The 19,755-nt window shown below is 53.8% G+C and overlaps 6 protein-coding genes across 6 annotated transcripts; 2 read left to right on the top strand and 4 right to left on the bottom strand.

The window, feature by feature from the left end:
• Nucleotides 1–2,658: 2,658 nt before the first annotated feature.
• Nucleotides 2,659–6,388, bottom strand: DCS_00835 (nonsense-mediated mRNA decay factor; the record flags this gene model as incomplete). The annotated part of the gene is made up of 8 exons (XM_040798170.1): nt 2,659–2,823; nt 2,886–3,188; nt 3,249–3,530; nt 3,594–3,748; nt 3,805–4,096; nt 4,159–6,200; nt 6,283–6,306; nt 6,370–6,388. 8 exons carry the CDS (start codon nt 6,386–6,388, stop codon nt 2,659–2,661), a joined length of 3,282 nt encoding a protein of 1,093 aa, XP_040659053.1.
• A 2,515-nt stretch (nt 6,389–8,903) lies between these two features.
• On the top strand, nt 8,904–10,868 carry DCS_00834 (cytochrome P450 61; the record flags this gene model as incomplete). The annotated part of the gene is made up of 5 exons (XM_040798169.1): nt 8,904–9,075; nt 9,164–9,314; nt 9,437–10,404; nt 10,483–10,766; nt 10,833–10,868. The coding sequence occupies 5 exons, from the start codon at nt 8,904–8,906 to the stop codon at nt 10,866–10,868; spliced, it is 1,611 nt and encodes a 536-aa protein (XP_040659052.1).
• A 3,157-nt stretch (nt 10,869–14,025) lies between these two features.
• DCS_00833 (Rhodanese domain protein) lies at nt 14,026–14,756 on the top strand (the record flags this gene model as incomplete). The annotated part of the gene is made up of 2 exons (XM_040798168.1): nt 14,026–14,317; nt 14,467–14,756. 2 exons carry the CDS (start codon nt 14,026–14,028, stop codon nt 14,754–14,756), a joined length of 582 nt encoding a protein of 193 aa, XP_040659051.1.
• A 232-nt stretch (nt 14,757–14,988) lies between these two features.
• DCS_00832 (Yip1 domain family) lies at nt 14,989–16,117 on the bottom strand (the record flags this gene model as incomplete). The annotated part of the gene is made up of 3 exons (XM_040798167.1): nt 14,989–15,458; nt 15,555–15,945; nt 16,073–16,117. The coding sequence occupies 3 exons, from the start codon at nt 16,115–16,117 to the stop codon at nt 14,989–14,991; spliced, it is 906 nt and encodes a 301-aa protein (XP_040659050.1).
• Nucleotides 16,118–17,116: 999 nt separating this feature from the next.
• On the bottom strand, nt 17,117–18,074 carry DCS_00831 (uncharacterized protein; the record flags this gene model as incomplete). The annotated part of the gene is made up of 2 exons (XM_040798166.1): nt 17,117–17,412; nt 17,456–18,074. The coding sequence occupies 2 exons, from the start codon at nt 18,072–18,074 to the stop codon at nt 17,117–17,119; spliced, it is 915 nt and encodes a 304-aa protein (XP_040659049.1).
• Nucleotides 18,075–19,454: 1,380 nt separating this feature from the next.
• Nucleotides 19,455–19,688, bottom strand: DCS_00830 (uncharacterized protein; the record flags this gene model as incomplete). The annotated part of the gene is made up of 1 exon (XM_040798165.1): nt 19,455–19,688. One exon carries the CDS (start codon nt 19,686–19,688, stop codon nt 19,455–19,457), a length of 234 nt encoding a protein of 77 aa, XP_040659048.1.
• Between the last annotated feature and the right edge of the window lie 67 nt (nt 19,689–19,755).

Raw genomic sequence — 19,755 nt, 5'->3', positions numbered from 1 at the left:
AAGTAATACTTAAGTACTTGCTCGTACAGTATACGAGGACAGTACTGCAGTACTAATGCACTTGTACTCTTGCATTATGCGGAGCAACTGCCTTCTGTCCCTCCGCTTTACGGATATACAATTTCATCACGGCTTCCCGATTGCTCTGTGCATGAGCTTGCATATAGCAAGCTACCGGTAAGCACAGAGCGATAATATTCGCTCGCTACATGATGCATAACGATACACCTAGATGTACATAGGTGGTCTACGTATATCCAGATGTATGCACTACATTCGTTGCATCGGTGGATAAGTAAGTACAGTACGGAGTAGGCCTGGCCTGGATATCGCTTTATTACTATCTTCCGATCATAGGTTGTTTAGTGGCATTAGTCTCGGCATCTGGGGGTGTTATGTCATTGGTGTCGCGGCTTGACCCGCCGCCACCCGTCCCTACTGCACGACGTGTTGCTTGTTTAGGAGAATTAATCATAATATTATACTCCGTACTCCGTACTTCGAATACATCTCTCCATTCATGCGGATTTCCGCAATACGCCCTGCAACGCCCCGCCTACTAGCTAGCGCCGATACAATACGGAAAGCATTGTGTACAGCACGACTAAGTACATGTACGGAATACATGCAAGGAAAATAGTATACTGTACTTCGTACGGCAGTACGCAGTATGATTTACTTGCAAGAAGGTCTTGCATACACCTAAAAGTGATATATTATAACGTTGAATGTTCCTTGAAATATTTTTCAATAGCTCTACAGACCTTGGTTGATACAAACTGCGTACTGGCTGCCTGGGCCGTTGCGATTGCCCCAGGCGCTGCAACTGCCAAGACTGCGGTAACGTTAGGACTGCTGTGGCTGCTGGGTCCGCTGTAAATGCCCGGCTGCTGCATCTACTAGTACCTACTAGGTTCCTAAGTAGGTAGTACCTGGTACCTAGATGGCTACCTGAGCTGCTACAACTGCTGGGGCATCTCTGGCCGCCCGGATGTCTGCAACTGCTGGGCCTGCTCGAGCTATGATGTCTATCCGGGCTCTTGTAACTGCTAGAGGAATTGCCGTTATAGCTGCCAGGGCCTCCGTAACTGCTGTGACTGCTGTTGCTGGGACAATTGTGACTACTAGGACTGCTGTCAAGGCCGCCGTAACATCTCGGACTGTTTTGAGCCGCTGCAAGTTCCGGGCTGCCGGGACTAGCATGTACATACCAGGGCCGCTGTGACTACTAGGCCGCTGTAACTTAGTACCCAAGCCGTTATGACTACCCGGGCCATGGTGCCTGCTGCTATGACTGCCAGAGCTTTTGTGACTGACTGCCTGGACTGCTGTACTTTAATACTGGTTGCAATGCATCCTTGTATTCGCATAAGAAATAGTAGGGTGATGCGAGATGCTATGCAAGTAACCATATGAACAGTAAACACAGAGTTCGTATAACTATGACTACTTGCGCAGTGTACGCGGTAGGAATACGAGCTTGCAAAGCCTCCCCCGTCCCCCATTCTACGGACAAGTACGCTACAATTTATGCCGGTACATGTAGGTGCTGGCTATGTCTTACCATCGCGATGATGGAAATCATGCTCTCCGGCTTCATGTGGCAGCAAATCCAAGGGCAAGGTTGAAGCCGAACTGGAGAGGTTGGCAGAGAAATACTGGCTCCCATAGCAACGGTCGGTTGTGCAAGGACGTCCACATCCTCCACCTGCTGATGTCTTCCTTTTCTTCCTCCTATTCATCACGGGGGTCCAAAAGGGGGGTGGGGTGACGATTGATTTTCGCACATGAGCTCGCGGATTTCGGGCATGAACGGCACGGGGAACCTTGGGCAGACCCCCAGTGCGGCACTTGCTTCAACTATCTAGTATCGCAGTTGGACCTTGTTGAGGCTACCCAAGGAGGTATAAGAAGGAACCAAAAAGTCATACTCCGGGCATGCGAGGTGACCCCAAAGGAATGTGCATCACACCAGTCAAACGGCGTGGCGACTTCAAAAACACCAGCAAGTAGCAGCCACGTCTGCTTGGCTTCCACGCGGCATTCGTTTCTTTCTTCCTTCTTTCGTCCATTCCACTACCGGTGGCCCCTCTTGAAAGCCCAGCAATGCGATGCCTCCCATCTTGCCCTTTCTTTGTACGGGTGGTCGCCGGTGCCCTCGCGACGCATCCCACGTATTGCTCCTGCAAGGGATCGGCGAGGTCACGTCTGTCGTCTCCGCATGAAGCAGCTCTTCAGCTCGTTCGTCCTGTAGCGACCCGATGCGTCGCCCGAGTCGTGGCGGGCGGAACAGGTATCTTGCAAAGTCATCGGCTCGGTCTGACGCCGCCAAAGAAAATTTGAGCACTTTGAACGCGAGGTACGAGGTACGATGCGACGAGCGCCGAGGCGGAATCGGCAGTGAGCGGCGACGGACGCGCCCGTGCCTGGATTGCATAGTTCGCGCACCAATCCGTCCTGTCGGGAGACATCGCAGGACCTATGAATTGGATTGGCTGCTCAGCAAATAGCTCTCACCAATCCACATCGCTGAGCTGCAACTTTCGCGTCCTTGAACTCCGATCCTTATTCGGCCTTTCAATTCTGCTGTGATGGAATGATGTCGGCCGGTCGTAGCCTTGTGCAGAGTCGAGCCCGTCAGTTCAGATGCGTCGCCATTTACGCCATGGTTGAACGAAACTCACTCTCTTCATCATCGTTCTGCTGTAGATCATAGTTGAGCACGAGGTTCTTGATCCGCTGCTGCTCCTCCTTTTCCGCCTGCTGTTGTGTTTTCAACGCGATGGCGAATGTAGAATCAGACGGGAGTTCCACCGTTCGGGTCTGCACCTTCTCGTCAGCAATGATCAGGGTGACAAGGAGCCGCGCTGCAGAGAACTGCGCACCTGCTGGCGGTTTCCCTTCTTCGTCAAGAGCGAAAAGGCCATGGTGTTTCCGGCCGGAGGGTTTTCCTCCCCTGCCGTTCCTGATGCGGGGAGCTCGCGATTCTTGGACCGAACCGGCAGCGCGACGTCGAATAACGGCTTTCGTTCAAACTTGCGCGATTCAAGGCTTTCGGCCATCATCTTCGCATACTCACGTTCAAAATCAGCCTCATCTTCCGGGTCGGCCGCCTCGTCTTGCCGAGTGACGATGATGGCCTCCTCGTTGAAATCGCTCTCGTGAGCCGAGTCCTCGTCTTCGTCCTGCTTTGCACCATGTCAGCGGTATGCGGCAGACATGAGAATCAAAGTCACCTAGACACTTACCTCAATCTCGTCCTCGTCTTCCGACGCGCTCTCATCGTCTCCATCCCCGTACGGCTCGAGCTCGTTATCCTCATCCGACGATGCGTCACTCGTCCCTTCATCTGGCTCAGCAGCCTTCTCGGTTCCGGCGGTTTTTTGATCCTGCACTATGGCCAACTGGAAAGCCTTGGTTGCCTCTTCCAAGTTCGAAGCCATCTTCCAGTGCGGTCGCGTCAAAGTGAATATTTCTTGCACAACAAACTCGATTTCCATAGGCAGTGATGCCTTTGTGTTGACGTAGTACTGTTTCATCGATCAGCACGTTTGCAAAAGATTCCTACGACAGCAGGTTGCGGGCCAGCGTACCTGAAAAAAGGATAGGAAACAGTCCAGCTTCTTTCCGGCGGCCCCTCGGTTGAAAAACACGCCGCACGTCTCCAGCGTGGTGGCGACGAGGCGGATTCGGAAGAAGTCATCAGGCGGGTCGAGTGGGTTGAAACGGCCAGGAACTGGTGGCCCCCCTACAGAGCGTAAGCTGCGGGTATCGTGGTGGAAATTTGGCGGGCGGGTCACGTACCGTATCCAAACGTCAAGATCTTGTACAAAGTATCAATGATGACAGGGTGCTCCAGCATCCGGTAGTTATAAAGCTCTCCCAAGTATTTGACCTCGGCGATGCGACGCTGGAAGAGCCTAAAGTCGTTCTGCTCCAGGCCGAAACTTACGGATTCGACGACATTGTCGATGACTCTGACAACGAAATCGGGGTGATAACGATGCAACGCGCTCAAGAGGATGCTCAAGAGGTAGATATTTCCGTACCTGACTTTGCCAGGTTTGGAGAAAACCTTTTCCAGGATGGAGACAACCTAGAGTCGGCACAGTCAGCGACGAGTTTTCTTCACATGCGACTCGACAGCATAGCACAAACATCTGCCTCTTCCCAGTGAAGCCTTCGAATCTGCTTCAGGATCTTGCCGTAGTTTTTCTTGGTCAGATCGTTGTAGAGGAGTTTTCGAACAAAGAGCTCCATCGGCGTCCGCTCCTTCTGCTCGAGAGCTGGCCGTTCGGGCGGGTCGACATAGTACAGGGCGTTGTCGATGAGCATCCGTTCGGGTTGACCGATGTGCTGGACCGACTTTTTGCGCTGAAGGGTCTCCAAGAAGCTCATCATCCGCGGCGACGTTTCCGAGTTCTTGAGCAAGTACCGACCACAGTTCTCCATCAAGTTGCAGAGTATTTCAATGTTCATGCGGGAAAAGTCGTCGAGGCTGACTTTGAGACAATGAAACACGACATGCTCAGGGACGACGCCAAACTTGGTCAGCTCGGCGAGATAGCGGATGTTGCTCAGCCGGACTTGACCAAGGAAGTCCTTCTCCTTGCGACGCTGCAAGCTCCGGAATTCAGCGTCGAGATATTCGACGAGCCCCTTTGGAATATCAGGCAGATAGCGTCCCAACGTGGCGACCAATCGCGACCAAGAGGGGAGCAGATCGCTTCGCCCCCTGGGAACCTCCGTCAGGGCTTTGACGAGACGATTCCGTGATGCCTTGGAGTTGAGGAAGCAAAAGTCAACGGCAGTCTGGTCGATGGCATCTTTGCTAGTGAGCTCCGGCAGCCGTCCGAGCAGGGCATCGACCTGAGCACCGATTGTCTTGTTGGCGATGGCGGTTGACTGATCTTCCGCGGCCTTGGTCGCCTCGCTCGCCTCGCTCGCCTCCGCTTTCTTGCCAATCGGCTCATCGCCCTCTACCTTCTTCCTCTTGCCGTCCTCGAGAAGGATCGGGGGCACCTTGCCCTTCAGATCAACCAAGTTCTCGTAGAAACGGCGCTCGTCTTCGTCGGCCCAGATTCCGGGTCCGTCGGCCATGGATCGCAAGTAGTCTCCCGTCTTGACGAGGCCGATGGAACCGCTGGCCGTCGCAAACGAGTCATCCGACTCCTTCAGATCCGGCATTTCGGCGCCAATGACATCGGCAACAGCCTGGGCGTTGGATACCAATCGATCCTGGGCCTTGACCAACTTCTCGTAGTTGGCCTGACGATCTTCGAAGACCTCGCCGGACTTGACATAGACTTCGGCATTTCGTCGGGCTTGCGATTGGATCAACTTCTGGTCCCGGGCAATATGGGCCGTCACGTCGTCCAAGTAACGCTTCAGAACGCTTCGAAAGCGCTCGGCCACCTCGGGCGGGGTGAATGGCTGGTCAGCCGCGGCCTTGTCGTCGATGTCGACCGAGTTTCGATCATGGTCCCCTCCTTCCGAGGAGTTCGCTAAGCCGGACTCTTCGACGGCCTTTCGTCCATCGGGAGTGGTGGGCTGGACACCGAGAACGTCCCAGCTGAAGGTTTTGGCGAATACGACGAGCAGGGGTAGGTTCGCGTGTTGTCGATCGTGGCCCAGGAGGTCCTTCAGAACCTCAAGCGGATACGGATCAACCCTGCTGCCTCCTTTTTGGGCGTTGTGCCGCGGCTTGAGGTCGGTGATGTTGCCGGTGGCGCCTTTCGTGCCATCATCAGGCTTGATAGCGTCATCAAGATTCCTGAGAACGCCGACAAGCCACAGCTCGGTGATGACTCTCAACAGAGCCCGCTGGCGGATGCCCCGCTCCTTTTCCTCCTTTTCGCGCGCATCCGGCGTCAGAGACTTGAGGGAGCTCTTGTCGGGCGTGACCATGCCCTTGCCGAGCAGCCAGGCGAGGTACCCGGTAAACTCGGCGGGGCCAAAGCGCTGGTGGAGGGCGCTGACGATTTCGACGCCGGCCTCTATCTCGCCAGCCGATTTCAGTTTGCAAAGACCTTCATAGCAGGCGGGCACGATCTCGGACAAGTATTTGTGCAAGCTCAGCGTTCGTATCTCTTGGAGAAAGGTGGCGAGGGTGGCGGCAGTAACTGCCGTTCGAAGGCGTTTGATGAACGCCGTGTTCTTCTTGAGAGACGTGTCGAGCGAGGCGCCGACGGGCAGCAGGTCTATAGAGGCTGGTCATCAGCATCTCGCCAGGCACCATTGCCGGTGAGGTCGAGGACAAACGTTTGTCACCGCGCCACGCACGCTCGTTGAGAGAGCGCAGATCACCTAAGGAGCGTCTGATCAGCCAAAAGATAGGAGAAGGCGAAGGGAGGAGCGCGTGCGACATACGCTTTCTGGCGCGATCCATGGCGGCGAAGTGACGGTCTCACTGCCCCGAAGCACCTGGTTTCCGAACAGAAGGTAGGGTAGTCGCAGACGTCGGTTTCGGTTCGAACTGCAGTGGCCGGCAGGCGCAATATTCAGGCACAGAGAGACCTGCTTACGGGATGTACTGCCCCAGAAAGTGGTGCTTCGGACGAGCCAGTTGAGCGAGCATCGGATCGGTGCGGATTGGCAGCAGCATGGGTCGTTGACCCGGAGGAGCGATTCGTCTCCGTTGTTGGACGGCGAGTTTTTGTGCGGCAGTTGATGGAGGTAAAACAGATGATGAAAGTCATCCAAGCTAGGATTCGTACCGGGCACGCAAGTGGAGAGGTCTCAGGTCCTGGTGGGCTTGTCCTCATCCTCAGCCTCTTGTGGCGCAGGAGGGTCATTGGACGTTCTCGCATAGTAATACTTACTTACTGTACTTGCAAGTACGGAGTAACTTACTATTATTAGGTGCACGGAGTGATACTTGTACAACTACGGAGTACACTTACAAGTAGTGCAAGTACTGTAAGTACTAGGTAGTTGTTCTTATTCTTTTTTAAGTACAGAGTACAACTACGGAGCACTATTGGAGTACTCCGTACGGAGTAGATGTGGCACTATCACTTGTACTCGTACCCACGGTGGAACTTGCAGCTGTCTTGCATGAATTACTCTGAGCATTGATAATACTTGTACAGCATATATACTCGTCCAACCCACGACAAAGTGACCTTCACTTCCTTTGTCCTCCCAAATTTGCCGGCTTTGTGCACACGATGGACCGACCTGATGGCAGCTTCCAAACAAGCGGAATTGATCATTTTGACCAGCAAGTCGAAGACGATATTTCTCCCATTTACGTACTTTCGAAAGAGCGAATGTAGTTGCATTTCTGCACGACGATAATGAATAGATGCCCACCTACCTACTGTACCCGTAGCACATGTAAATAAGTACCTAACCTAGTATGCTGGTGAGGTTCAATGGGGCCGTCGTCAAGGGAGAGTTGGGTTTGACGCGCGGACGGAATAATCCAGCAGCTGCACGCTCAGAGTGCATGTAATAATACATGTATTGAAGCAAGTCAACCTAGGTGCGAACCACAATGCTTTATTTTCTGATGAAGCGCCAAAAGGATATGCTCGTGCATCAAAGCAATGTCCTTGTACAACGAAAGTTCGGAGTGCGGAGTACATAAATTTCATATACATGTAATACTTGTGGTCTGGATGCATGCAGGCACTTGTAACTGCATTTGTGCGTTGCCAGTATTGTACTCCGTACTCCAGACTCCGCATGTACGTGTACACCAACTTGTTCTTGGTACACGCAGTGCCGCAGATGGGATAGCAAGGCCACGCAGGTCAGATACAAATGCTAGTCCGTGCCTCCCAAGGAATTCAATATGATGGCACCGTGTTCTACAGAGTACTGTGCATGCAATACCGCAAGCTAGTACGGAGTTGCTTTGGCTTAAGTACTGACATCATACATATAAGTGGTTTCTCCGTACTGGTGCCATGTAATTACAGTACAAGTACTTACATTCTGGAACAAGCAAGCACAGGTACGGTATCATCGGTATGGCTGACGACTACTGTACTAGTATGCATGTAATTACTAGTACTTACTAGGTACCTAGTACAGAGCACTTACCTACCTACTGTAGTACTTATTGTACTGTAATACAGTAGTAGTCAGCACTCCGAACGAGTCGCACATGTACCCAGTATGTACTGTACAAGTACTTGTCGGTGTAAGTAAGTACGCCTGCATGTACTCTGTACATGTCCATCCAACAGTTAGCGGTTATGCGCGGGCACTAAAACGATCAAAACAACGGTGCGAGTACGAGTACGAGTACGAGTACGAACACGAGCGCGAATACGAGTACGGCTCCCGCGAAACTCCGGTCTGATTCCTAGTCTCGCTCCTGCACCACAGCGCCATGAGTCCCGGGGGAAGAATGTGGTAGCGCTGGCCTTGATCATAGACGTCGCTCGTCTCCCTCTGACTCCATGTTATTGGTGAAAAAAGCACACACCTACCGAAGTAGGTAGGTAATTAACACTAGTTTATCCTGGTTGGCACTCTTGGGGCTCCTCATGGGCACGCGCACTCCCCCTCCTCCCGTCGACCCGAGAGACACCGCCGGAGCAGAGAAGTAGTCCGTCCTGTGCAGGGCGTAGGTACCGCCTTCTCCCAACTTTTGGCGATTTTTGTCTCAAACCTCCGAGTTGCGGTCCCCCCGTCCACTCGTTCTCACCAACTCCTCGTCCTCTTCCACCTAGTGTATACACTGCCGTCTCCTTTTGCAATTTCCCCTCCTCGTTCTTCTCTGCTTTCACCACCACAATTGCACCGAATGGTTGCATCTCCTTCCCGTCGTCGATTACTCTCGTGCCCCATCACCTTGGTGCTTGGCATTGGCAGAGAACGCACGCGTCATACCAAGAAAGAATAGTATCCGGCCAACCCGTTTCCGACACCAAGATACCCCGGCGGACGCAATGGACGCTACCAACAGTTCGTCGACCTTTTTCGCCTCGCCCCTCGCTCATGCCAAATATGGCGGCCTCGCGGTGCCTCCTCAGCTCGACTACATTTTCGGTGCCATCGTCTCGGCGAGCCCTTGGACCCTTCTCCTGACGGCATTCTTGATGTGCGTCGTCTATGATCAGAGTACGGCGCCCCTATCCCTACGGCACCTTGGCTCCGGCGGCGTGGCGTGCGATCGCTGACGGCCTGTTTGTCTTTTTCGTGCCGACAGTTAGTTACATCTCGAGCAAAGGTTCCATCAAAGGCCCGTCATGGAAGATGCCCTTTATCGGTCCATTCTTGCAGTCGATGGACCCCAAGTTTGAGGAGTATTACGCCAAATGGGCCAGCGGCCCCCTGAGCTGTGTTTCGGTCTTCCACAAGTATGTGTGACCCTTACGCTGCCGTCCAAGTCCACCTCGCCCCCGGGAGGCGAGCAGTCGAGGCCGAGGTGGCAACCAGGAAAGCCGGCATGCCGCTGACTCGGGTCTCTACCGCCCCCTAGGTTCGTCGTCATCGCCTCGACTCGAGACATGGCCCGGAAGGTGCTCAATTCCCCGGCGTACGTGAAGCCTTGCGTCGTCGACGTCGCTCACAAGCTGCTCGGCCACGATAACTGGGTCTTCCTCGACGGCAAGGCTCACGTCGACTTCCGCAAAGGACTCAACGGCCTCTTCACCCGCAAGGCTCTCGAGTGCTACCTGCCTGGCCAGGAGGAGGTGTACAAACGCTACTTCAAGAAGTTCGTCGACGTTACCAAGGAAAACGGCGGCAAGCCCGTGCCGTTCATGCCCGAATTCCGCGAGCTCATGTGCGCCGTCTCGTGCCGCACCTTTGTCGGTCACTACATATCCGAGGAAGCCGTCAAGAAGATTGCCGACGACTACTACCTCATCACCGCCGCCCTCGAGCTTGTCAACTTCCCCATCATCATCCCCTTCACCAAGACGTGGTATGGCAAGAAGGCGGCCGACATGGTTCTCGCCGAGTTCGCCAAGTGCGCCGCCAAAAGCAAGGTTCGCATGGCCGCCGGCGGGGATGTCACTTGCATCATGGACGGCTGGGTCCTTCAGATGATCAACTCGGAACGTTGGCGAGACGCGCAGGCCAAGGACGAGCAAGCCGAGAAGGTGGAGAAGCCGTCGCCACTGCTACGCATGTTTAGCGACTATGAGATTTCTCAAACCGTCTTCACCTTCCTCTTCGCCTCCCAGGATGCCACCAGCAGCGCTGCCACCTGGCTGTTCCAGACGGCCGCCCAGCGACCTGACGTTCTCGACCGCGTCCGAGAGGAGAACCTCAAAGTCCGCAACGGTGACATTCACGCCGAACTGAACATGGACCAACTGGAATCTCTCACGTACACGCGCGCCGTCGTGCGCGAACTTCTTCGCTACCGTCCTCCTGTTCTGATGGTGCCCTACATGGTCAAGAAGGCGTTTCCCATCACCGACTCGTACACGGTCCCCAAGGGTAGGTCTCGCCATGCGTTGGCTCGTGATTGACATGCCCCTTGCGCATGCCGGTTGCTGATGGCGGAGTGCTTTCCAGGTTCCATGCTGATCCCGACGACGTACATGGCGCTCCACGACCCCGACGTGTACGAGAAGCCGGACGAGTTTGACCCCGATCGCTACTACATTGGCGACGCCGAAGTGAAGGGTGCGAAGAACTACTTGGTGTTTGGAACCGGCCCTCACTACTGCCTGGGACAGGTGTATGCCCAGCTGAACCTGGCCCTGTTCCTCGGCAAGGCGTCTGTGCAGCTAAACTGGACCCATCACCCTACGCCTCTTTCGGAGGAAATTAAGGTGTTTGCCACCATCTTTCCCAAGGTAGGTTTTGTTCGAGACCTTCGGGGGCACGGCATGGCATGTTCAAGAGACTAATCCGTTGACTAGGATGACTGTCCACTCACTTTTGAGGAGCGCAAGTGAGGAGGACATATTGCTTTTTGTATTTCGGCCGGCCAGCTTCCGGTTGTGGCCGACAACCCACAGGTATTAGACATGACTGGCCAGCCATCTGCTGGCAGAGAAGAGATATCCAATCGGCAACGAGCCGAGGCGTTTGCATGCTTGTGCAGGTCTACAAAAGGCCACGACACAGGGACTGAAGAAGCCGCCGAGAGAGGGCGGAAGAAGAAGAAGGAGCGAATTGATTCCAACTTCCAGCGTCAGCGTCTGGTCTTTCTCCCTGCCTGTCTGTCCTCGGACATGGGTGCCGATGGACCGACGCAACTTGGAGGGATATTTTTCTTGTAATAGATGGCAAAAAAGTTGTATATACAGATAACTAGACGAGCAGTCTTGTGCTTGACATTCGATACCGTCCGATTACTTGACGAATACAAATGGCTGGGTAGAAAATACCCGAACACAGGAGGTCTGGTGGCTTGGACCATCCTCTATGGTGGTCCGATGGTGACAGAAAAGATGTGGAGGCAGCCATGGCGGTTCCTTTCGTCGGTACATGACCAGGGTCGACATGTCTGGTAAATATGAAATGCGTTTCTAAATTCCGTGTTCTCGTACTCCATAAACTGTTATTTTTCTGAAAGAAAAAAAAGTAGCAATAGGAATGGCTACATAAGTTTGACGATAGGCGATGATATTTGGTGACATTATTTCCAGGCGTGGCGTTTGAGGGAATTGACTGCGTGGTTTTTTTTGTCCTCTAGTTGCATAGTGCAAGTTGCCGGTAAGCACAGTTTGTGTGTATGCCTTAATTATTAACCGTGCCACGCCCCACTTATTAGCGACTCGGATCCCTCGCACTAACTAAGTTGGTGCTCACTACCACAACGCACACATCACCACAACGCATACATTTTAATTCAAATACCTTCAATTGCAAATATCTTTATAACTACAACAGCTATGGATGCGAAAATTACCGAGAAGCGTATCCAAGAGGCTATTAATTATCTTACTAAGTTTCCCCACGAAAAAGTCACCTAAGTTACCCGAAAATTTAATATCTCCCGCTTCTGCCTATAAAGACAATTATCCGGCATTAGTCCAAGAATCGGTGCATAAGGCTACAATACTAAGCTATCTCGACCAGAAGAGAAGGCATTATATCGGTATATTAATAGGCTTGATGCTACTAATTTTGCAGTACGACCAGAGTTCATTACAGATACTGCAAATTGCATTCTACAGGAGCGGGTATCATTATCTTTATTAACCCCAGCCCTAACTGTTGGAAAGAACTAGACTATACGCTTTATTTAACGCTATTAATATATAAAGCAACGACAGAAGAAGCTTAATTCAAACCGCCAATTATTAGAGGATGTGGATAGGATCAGATCCTATTTCCAACAGCTACAAGATGTAATTGAAACGGAAGGTATACCTCCTGCCGATATCTGGAATATGGACGAAACAGGCTTCCGAATTGGGGTCGGCAAAGACCAATTTATCGTAACAAAGAGAAAGAGGGTACATCTCTTCAGTATACCAGAAAACAGGGAGTTAGCAATAGCTATTAAGGCTATCTCTGCCGATAGACGGTATATACCTGCTTTCCTTATACTAACTGGGCAGCTTTATATATTACAATAGTACCGCATACAAGAGCTTCATTCGGATACAGTTATTGCTTTATTAAGCAGCGGATATTCGAATAATCAACTTAACCTCCAATGGATTAAGCACTTCGATCGTTATATATCTGCAACTAGTAGCAAACGCCTACTAATATTAGACGGCCACGGATTGCATTACACTATTGAGTTTATTTCCTTCTGTAAAGAAAGGAACATTATCCCATTTGCAATACCACTACATCTTACGCATCTTCTGCAACCGCTTAATATAGCTGTTTTCCAGCCATTAAAGCACTATTACGCAAAGGCTCTTAACTTCGCAGTCCGAGAAGGCCTAGCTAATATTACGAAGCTGGATTTCCTCTCAATAATCCAAGAGGTTCGAAAACAAGCGTTTAAACGTACTATAATACTATTAGTATTCAAAAAGACCGGTATATATCCTCTAAATCCTCAATTAGTTATACAGGCAGTGCAATTACGGGCGCTAAAGACCCCATCCCTTAATCCCCCCAACTTCCCTAGTTCTTCCAACTTCTCAACCCCAATTACACTACGGTAGGTCCAGAAGGTTACTAACCGGATTAAGGATGCAATAAACAAAAATAAGGTTCTTAACGATAGCTTTAACTACAACCTTAATCGTCTTATCCGTAGATCCTTAGGTATAGCGGTAGAGGTTATATAACTAAAGAGGGACCTCTGTTACGGAGTCGCTAGGCGACTGCTCTAGGACTCTCAATGATGTTTATTAAAAGACTTGAAGGAGGGAAAACTACCTAACAACTAGGGCTTCTAGTTGTGTGCGTTCCTCCTAGTGGGTCCCTTGGTTCCCTTCGTTCTCCTATATCGGGCTAAGCCCGATACCATAACAACCTCTTACGGACGAAGAAAGCAGAAAGAGCTTAATAATTACGTTGGGCATTAAAGAATAAGGTCCTCAAAGCCGGCGGTATACTTACAGTTGAACAAGGGCGTCAAATGGCTAATTTGAAGGTATCTGACGATATCGTGCAAGCGCGGCGTCTAATTGAGGCCGCGGATAGAAAAGCCCGTAATGCAGCAAAACGGGCATTTATTGAAGCTGCAAAAAGGGCCCGTAAATGGCGGCAGGAAGGAGTATTAGAATATCTCCAGATCTGTAATAGAAAGGGTGGTCTTCGTAGTGTAAAGCGCGGTTAAATTCGAAGCTACTATTAATATGTGCGTTGTAGTGATGTATGCGTTGTGGTAGTGAGCACCAACTTAGTTGGTGCGAGGGATCCGAGTCGCTAATAAGTGGGGCGTGGCACGGTTACCTGAACCTACCTGGTTCCGTGCTAATATTAATAATTACCATGCACACATGTATACGGACTCACGTCATCGCACATCTCTCCGTCGTACGCCGAACTTGCGCCGCAGCTCGGTTACCTCCTGGATCCTCCCACCAGCCAACCCGTTCAAGCAATACATACCCGACAATTTCCACCCACCACGGCTCAGGGCTCAGGGTAGTCTCCTGAAATAGTTGAGCTGGACGGTACCTTCAGCGAGTCACCATGGCAGCGGCGCTCCGAGGACTGGCCAGGGCAGTCCCCTCGACTCTCCTGAGACAACCCAGACGGCGGCTTCTGCCAGTGCAGAGCGTTCGGTGGTGTCTCGGCACGGCTTCAGCGGCGCCAACCGCAAGCACCGCCACCGCTTCGTCGACACAACGATGGTACTCTGCCAGTAGTGGCGAGGATGGTGCGGCTCCAGCCAGCTCGATCTGGAGCTTTGATGATGTCAGACAGGTCGTGGAAGCAAGCAAGAAGCCGAGCGAGGGTGAATCCCAGAAGGTCGTCATCGTTGGTCCGTTTCCCTGATTCGTGCTCCAATATCCCATCTCGATCCCCGATACCCGGCCGCGGGCGCACACAAGGCAGACACCAAGGCAGGCCAGGCTCTGGCAGGTCAAGGTGGCTAAATACGAGCTCTTCTCTCGACTAATCCTTCGGCAGATGTCCGCGAGCCTGATGAACTCCATTCGACGGGCAAGATCCCCGGCGCCATCAACATACCCATCACCTCCGCCGTCCAGAGCTTTCACCTGTCCGATGACGACTTCCAAGATATGTACGGATTCGATCGGCCGCCGCGCGATGCGACGCTACTTTTCTACTGCAAGGCCGGGGTGCGCGCTCGATCCGCGGCTGCACTGGCCAAGCACGCCGGCTGGAACAAGGTTGGCGAGTACCCGGGAAGCTGGCTCGACTGGGAATCGCAGGGTGGGCCAGTCGAGAAAGCGTAGGACGAACGACAGGCGTGAGAGAGGGAGGAGGACGAAGGGACACAAAAAAGGGTACAAGGCAAGATACGGCGGGCACGTGTTCACGCGTGCGTCAGATGGAGCGCTCAGTCCGATGCTGAAATGTCTTCGTCTCCCTGCTGCGCCAGAGTAATCGCAATATTCCACACAAGTCCCTTCCCATTTCCTCTCCGTCCGCCTGTACATCCATACCGCCAGCAGCGCCCCTCGCAGCTTACAGCAAGAGCATGCGGCTGCCTATGGGCTCCGTTTGGTTTCCAGCCGGCCCTGTCGGGTCTGTCGGCCCGGTCGGTTGGCCAGAGGGGGCGTCGACGGGAGTCGATGCCACAGGGCTGCCATGGGCGAAGAAGAGGATCTTTATGGTGAGCGATAGGCCGGCGTGTAGGAGCACAACGATGATGAGCAGCGACTTGCTGACCTGACGGTCGGTGGCGCTCAAAACTGGGTACAGGTTGCGAACGAGGAAGGCGACCGACATTCCGAAACCTAGGCCGACAAAAATCCAGTTAAGAATCGTGACGGGCGACCAGCTGATTGCGGCGACTGCGATCCAGACTAGGTTGGAGTAGCCGTACAGTGCCCAGCACTCGAGCAGGTTGGCCGATTCGCTGCCAAAGTATCGGAGAGCGAGGAAGAGGGCGACGGGAATGAAGAGGGTGTATCCGTAGATGAGACCAGCGGCACCTATGTATATACCGTAAGTTTTTGGACAATCTTGCCAACCTTGCCCGTGCCTGCTCCTCCTCCGGAGCTGGGGGCGGCAGGTAGGCTGCTACGTACCGCTCAGAAGCCGAAAGTCGTATGCGAAAGGTGTCATGCCCGTCGACGAAAGATACTGGCTGATTGTCCCGCCGAGGAACAGAATCAACACCACTGTCGTGGCGATCCAAAAGGGCCCGTACAGGTCAGGGTTGCCTTCGAGCACATCGAGAAAGTTTGCGCGCGGGAAGAGGGCGGCCCAGCAGCGGGAGAGGACGGCCGAGGTGTCGACGTCGAAGAATTGGGCGTAAAATGACACGGTCCAGAGGAAGCGCTTGGAGGAGGACGAGGATGCGCTCGTCACGGGTGGCGGGAGGGTCGACGAAGGACCTTTGCGGCCACTGGGTGCTGCGTTGAAGTCGGAGTTGTGGAATTCGAGATCTTCCTGAAGATCCGTGTGGCCGAGATCCCCCTGCGCAAAGGCGATGCAGTCGTTAGCAAGCATTCGGCCCAAATCAGGATTGTCCAATCGTTTCTTCCATCTCGCAGCCCTCCCGCCCCCTTTGTTGCGGCCTTGCCAATGCCTATCGAATGCCTACCTCGTCATCCACGTCCACGACGGCGTCATATCCGGGGCCAGACATGAAGAACTGGTAGAAGTTGCTTGCAGTTTCTAAAGACTGGCTGGCGTTGGGAGTATCCCTTTGACGTGGACAATGAAAAATGCCTGGAAGATGGAGTGGATGGTCAATCGGATGGTCAATCGGATGGTCAAGTCTGCGTGACAATGTTGGTTGGACCGTCGTTCATGGTTGAGTTGATGATGACAGCTTTCGGACGCGGGCACTCATCGACAGCCACAGCTTTAGCAGGTGGTGGGCTAAGCTTAGCTGCTGCTAGTGCCTATGGTGCTTGGACAAGAAGTGGGTCCTTCAAGGGAATCGACAGTACTTACTGTACAGTACGGTACGGAGTACCGAGTACGCTGCTCCAACACCAGCTCTACAGTAAGCACTCCGTACACCAGCGACAGTTAATAGCTATTACAAGTACGGAGTAAGCACATACTGTATACTAGGTATATATATATACTAAGGTAGGTACCTTACAGTATGGAGTATTATTACTGTACGAGTACAAGTACACTTACGACGGATGCTAGTATCTCATACTGGGCATTTCACGACGTTGCACAACACAGCGACTACTGCTCTGTGTTGCAATAATACATAATACTACAAGTAAGTCATGCTTGCATGTAGTAACACTACTATCATGAACGAGTAAAGTTTGCATTGCGCGCATCATCGTGCTCGGTAATGCCAAGGTGTGTACCGCTGAGCCGTCGTACCTGTCAAGTCTACCCGCTACATCTTGCATAATGTGGAATTGCGTCGCCTCACTCGCATCTTGGTGGGCTTGCTTTACCAGTGCACGTGCGTTTCGACAGTTGTTTCCATTTGGCATCCTAAAGTGACTACACCCCGTTCTCCGTCCTCCAAGTCGGACTGGACTCGAGGGGAGCGCAGCGTCTTCCGTCCGGTCCCCCCTCTAACCCCCAGGTCGATCGAGGAGCAGGGGCCGCGGAATCAATGTTCAAGCTGCTCGGGCAGCCGGTCCGCGTGTCGTCATGTGGAAGAGACTTAGGCATGCGAGAGAGACAGAGAAATGACTTCTTCTTGCGCAGCGGCGGTCGCGTCATCAGAGGAGGCAGGACGGGATGAAGGATGTTGCCGTCCCGACACAGGGGCACGGGCTTGCTCGAGATGCAAGCTTTGCTGCCCTGCATCCTTGTCTGGCCGATGGTCGGCCATTCTCGGCGTGCCGGCGCCGTCTGTGGTCGTTCGCAGCCAGCGCTGAGTCGCGCTGAAAACGAGGGCGCGGCCGGCGGCGAGGCTCGGATGGTGGCAGGCACCGGATCCAGATCTGTCAACGACTGCTGTAAGCCTCCGAGGCGCTAACAAGACTCGAGCAGTCCGTACCGGGCCTCATGCGCACGATGGAGTGCGCAGAACGGCTTTGGCATTCGCTGACATGCTCGATTCGCTTCTGCAGCAGCTCCATCTCGATCATGGCACTGGCAACACGCTCCTTGATGGCCTCGATCTCCGGCGGCGTGCGCAGACGAAAACGGTCTTCGTGCTTGAGCGGCTTTGCAGGGGCAACAGCCGCACCCTCCTGGCGGGCGAGTGCCGTGCTCCCGGGCACAAGACGGCGAGGGATGTGGAACGACATGGATGACTGGCTCCGTCGACGTACAAGATCGTGAACTTGGTCAGCCCAGGGGTCCAAGCATGCCAGGGAGTTCTTGGGGACGGCTCGAGGCGAGTCAGGGGGCACAAGCGCTGATGAATCGGCCTTGGCCGGAGCATGGATGCTCAGCTCCAGAGGTTGAAAGTAATTCTGCTGCAGCAAAACATGGCCCTGCGAGTGAGACGGCAGATGACTTTCCTTTCGGGCCGGCGGAGCAACGGATTGTAGATGGCAAAAGTCGGAGGGTCCTGATATTTTGGGTCGGCACGATGAGCCACCTGGCCGGGTCTGCAAACGACCAGAGGATCCAGCATGCGCGCAGCGCGCGCCCGCCCTCTTCCGCAACATCTTTTCTCGCCAGCCGGACTCGGAAGCCCCCGGCTCGGGCACAGAAACCGGTCGGGGAGGGTGGGATGTTGGCGCTCGCACGCTGAGATGACGCTCAGCAATGTCTACACCAAGCCGATCGGTGAGCACTCGTGCTTCGTTTTCGGGTCCCAACGGGCTGCTTTTGAACTCGGACGGCCACGGTCGAATGCTCACCGGAATGTCGTCTCTTTCTCAGGCAGGTGGCCAGCGGCAACCAACAGGAAGTGGGAGACGAGGAACTGGCCGAGGTGGTGTCGGAAATAGCAGCAACCGAGTGCCCCATTCTGCACTGACGCTAGGACGACGTCATGCCTGAGAAGTCGAGAGCGAGGGTACGGTTGGAGAATGGTCAGCTTTGTACAAATCCGATGGAAGAAAAGGGGTCCTGGCGGTGCGGAAAGCAGATGTGTCGAGGGTGGAAGAAGGGAGATGGGTCGGCCAGTATCCGAATGGAAGTGAACGAACGACGAGCAGCCAGCAAGAGGGTGATTGAAAGTTGCATCGGGCACGGTCGAGCCAGCCCTGGTGTCATTGCACCACAGTCCAACGATGGGTGAGAGGACCGACAGCCAGAGGCAGCAGCCGAGCAGGCGAGCAGCCGGCGCAGCCAACCGAGCGAGAGCGGTTCATGATGGGATGGAGGTATGTGCTGCACTGCACCTTTCGATGGATGGATGGCTGGTCGGTGGTCATGATAGGCCGAGCTCGGCCTGCGAGACTGCAAGGCAATCGTCCAGTCGGCGCTTAGCTTGCAGGTATGGCAGGGGGTTTGCATGACGGCAACGGCACACATCCAAGTATGGGGCACGCATCCAGACCCAGCAGCATCATCGACCCAGCCAAAGGCAAGCAAGGGCCTTGAAGCTTTCCGCCAAGCAGACATGTTCCAGGGCCATATGGCAGCCAACCATCTACGTGCTTGCCTCACATGCATACTGTAAGTAGACAGACATCCATCGCGTGATTCGCCGTCATCCGGTCCACTCAGATGGATGCCGATTTTGTGCCTCGGTGCTCGCTTCGCGCCATCGATATTCACTGCGTCCGCTACTGCTGTTGCTACTTCTTTTGCTACTGCCGCTGCTTCTCGCGCAAACGAGTGCGAGCACGGTAGCAGCCGCATGCTTGCACTGAAGAGAGAACAGCCGACGAGTGCCATCACCCACTATGGGCGGCCGTTGCCACGATGCCGCAGTGCTCTTTGGGAAGGGCTCAGTTCTTCCACCGTCTCGTGTCCACGACAGAAGGTGGAGACGAGAGAGGGATGGCGCGAGCACCGCCTAGAAAGCAAAGGGGGGTGAGGCGACGAGATGAGGGCTGCACCGCTGTCGATGGTGGTACCTGCTGCTTTCCAGGAAGCTAACGTCCTTTCTTCCTTACCAACTTCGCCGCTGGGACCCAAGAGCAGGGAGACTTGACATTATTCGGCCCCTCCCCGGCCCATGCCTGGCCCATGCACCCATCCTCCGCTTTGATGGTGGTCCGCTTATCGCCTCGATGAGCCATGCTCGAGCTCGTGCTCGCACTCGCCGGGCCGCCGGCATGGAGGGGGTCCATCTTGTGCGTGAGTCGTATGAGGGGACCGCATGACATGGTCAAGGTGACCTGCTGCGGTTGGAACCTGTCGGCAGCGGCAGCGACACTCGACACCCTCGGGTTA

This window comes from Drechmeria coniospora, chromosome 01 (genome assembly GCF_001625195.1).
Source record: "Drechmeria coniospora strain ARSEF 6962 chromosome 01, whole genome shotgun sequence".
Classification (NCBI taxonomy): domain Eukaryota; kingdom Fungi; phylum Ascomycota; class Sordariomycetes; order Hypocreales; family Ophiocordycipitaceae; genus Drechmeria; species Drechmeria coniospora.
This window is presented reverse-complemented; position numbering and strand designations above follow the sequence as displayed.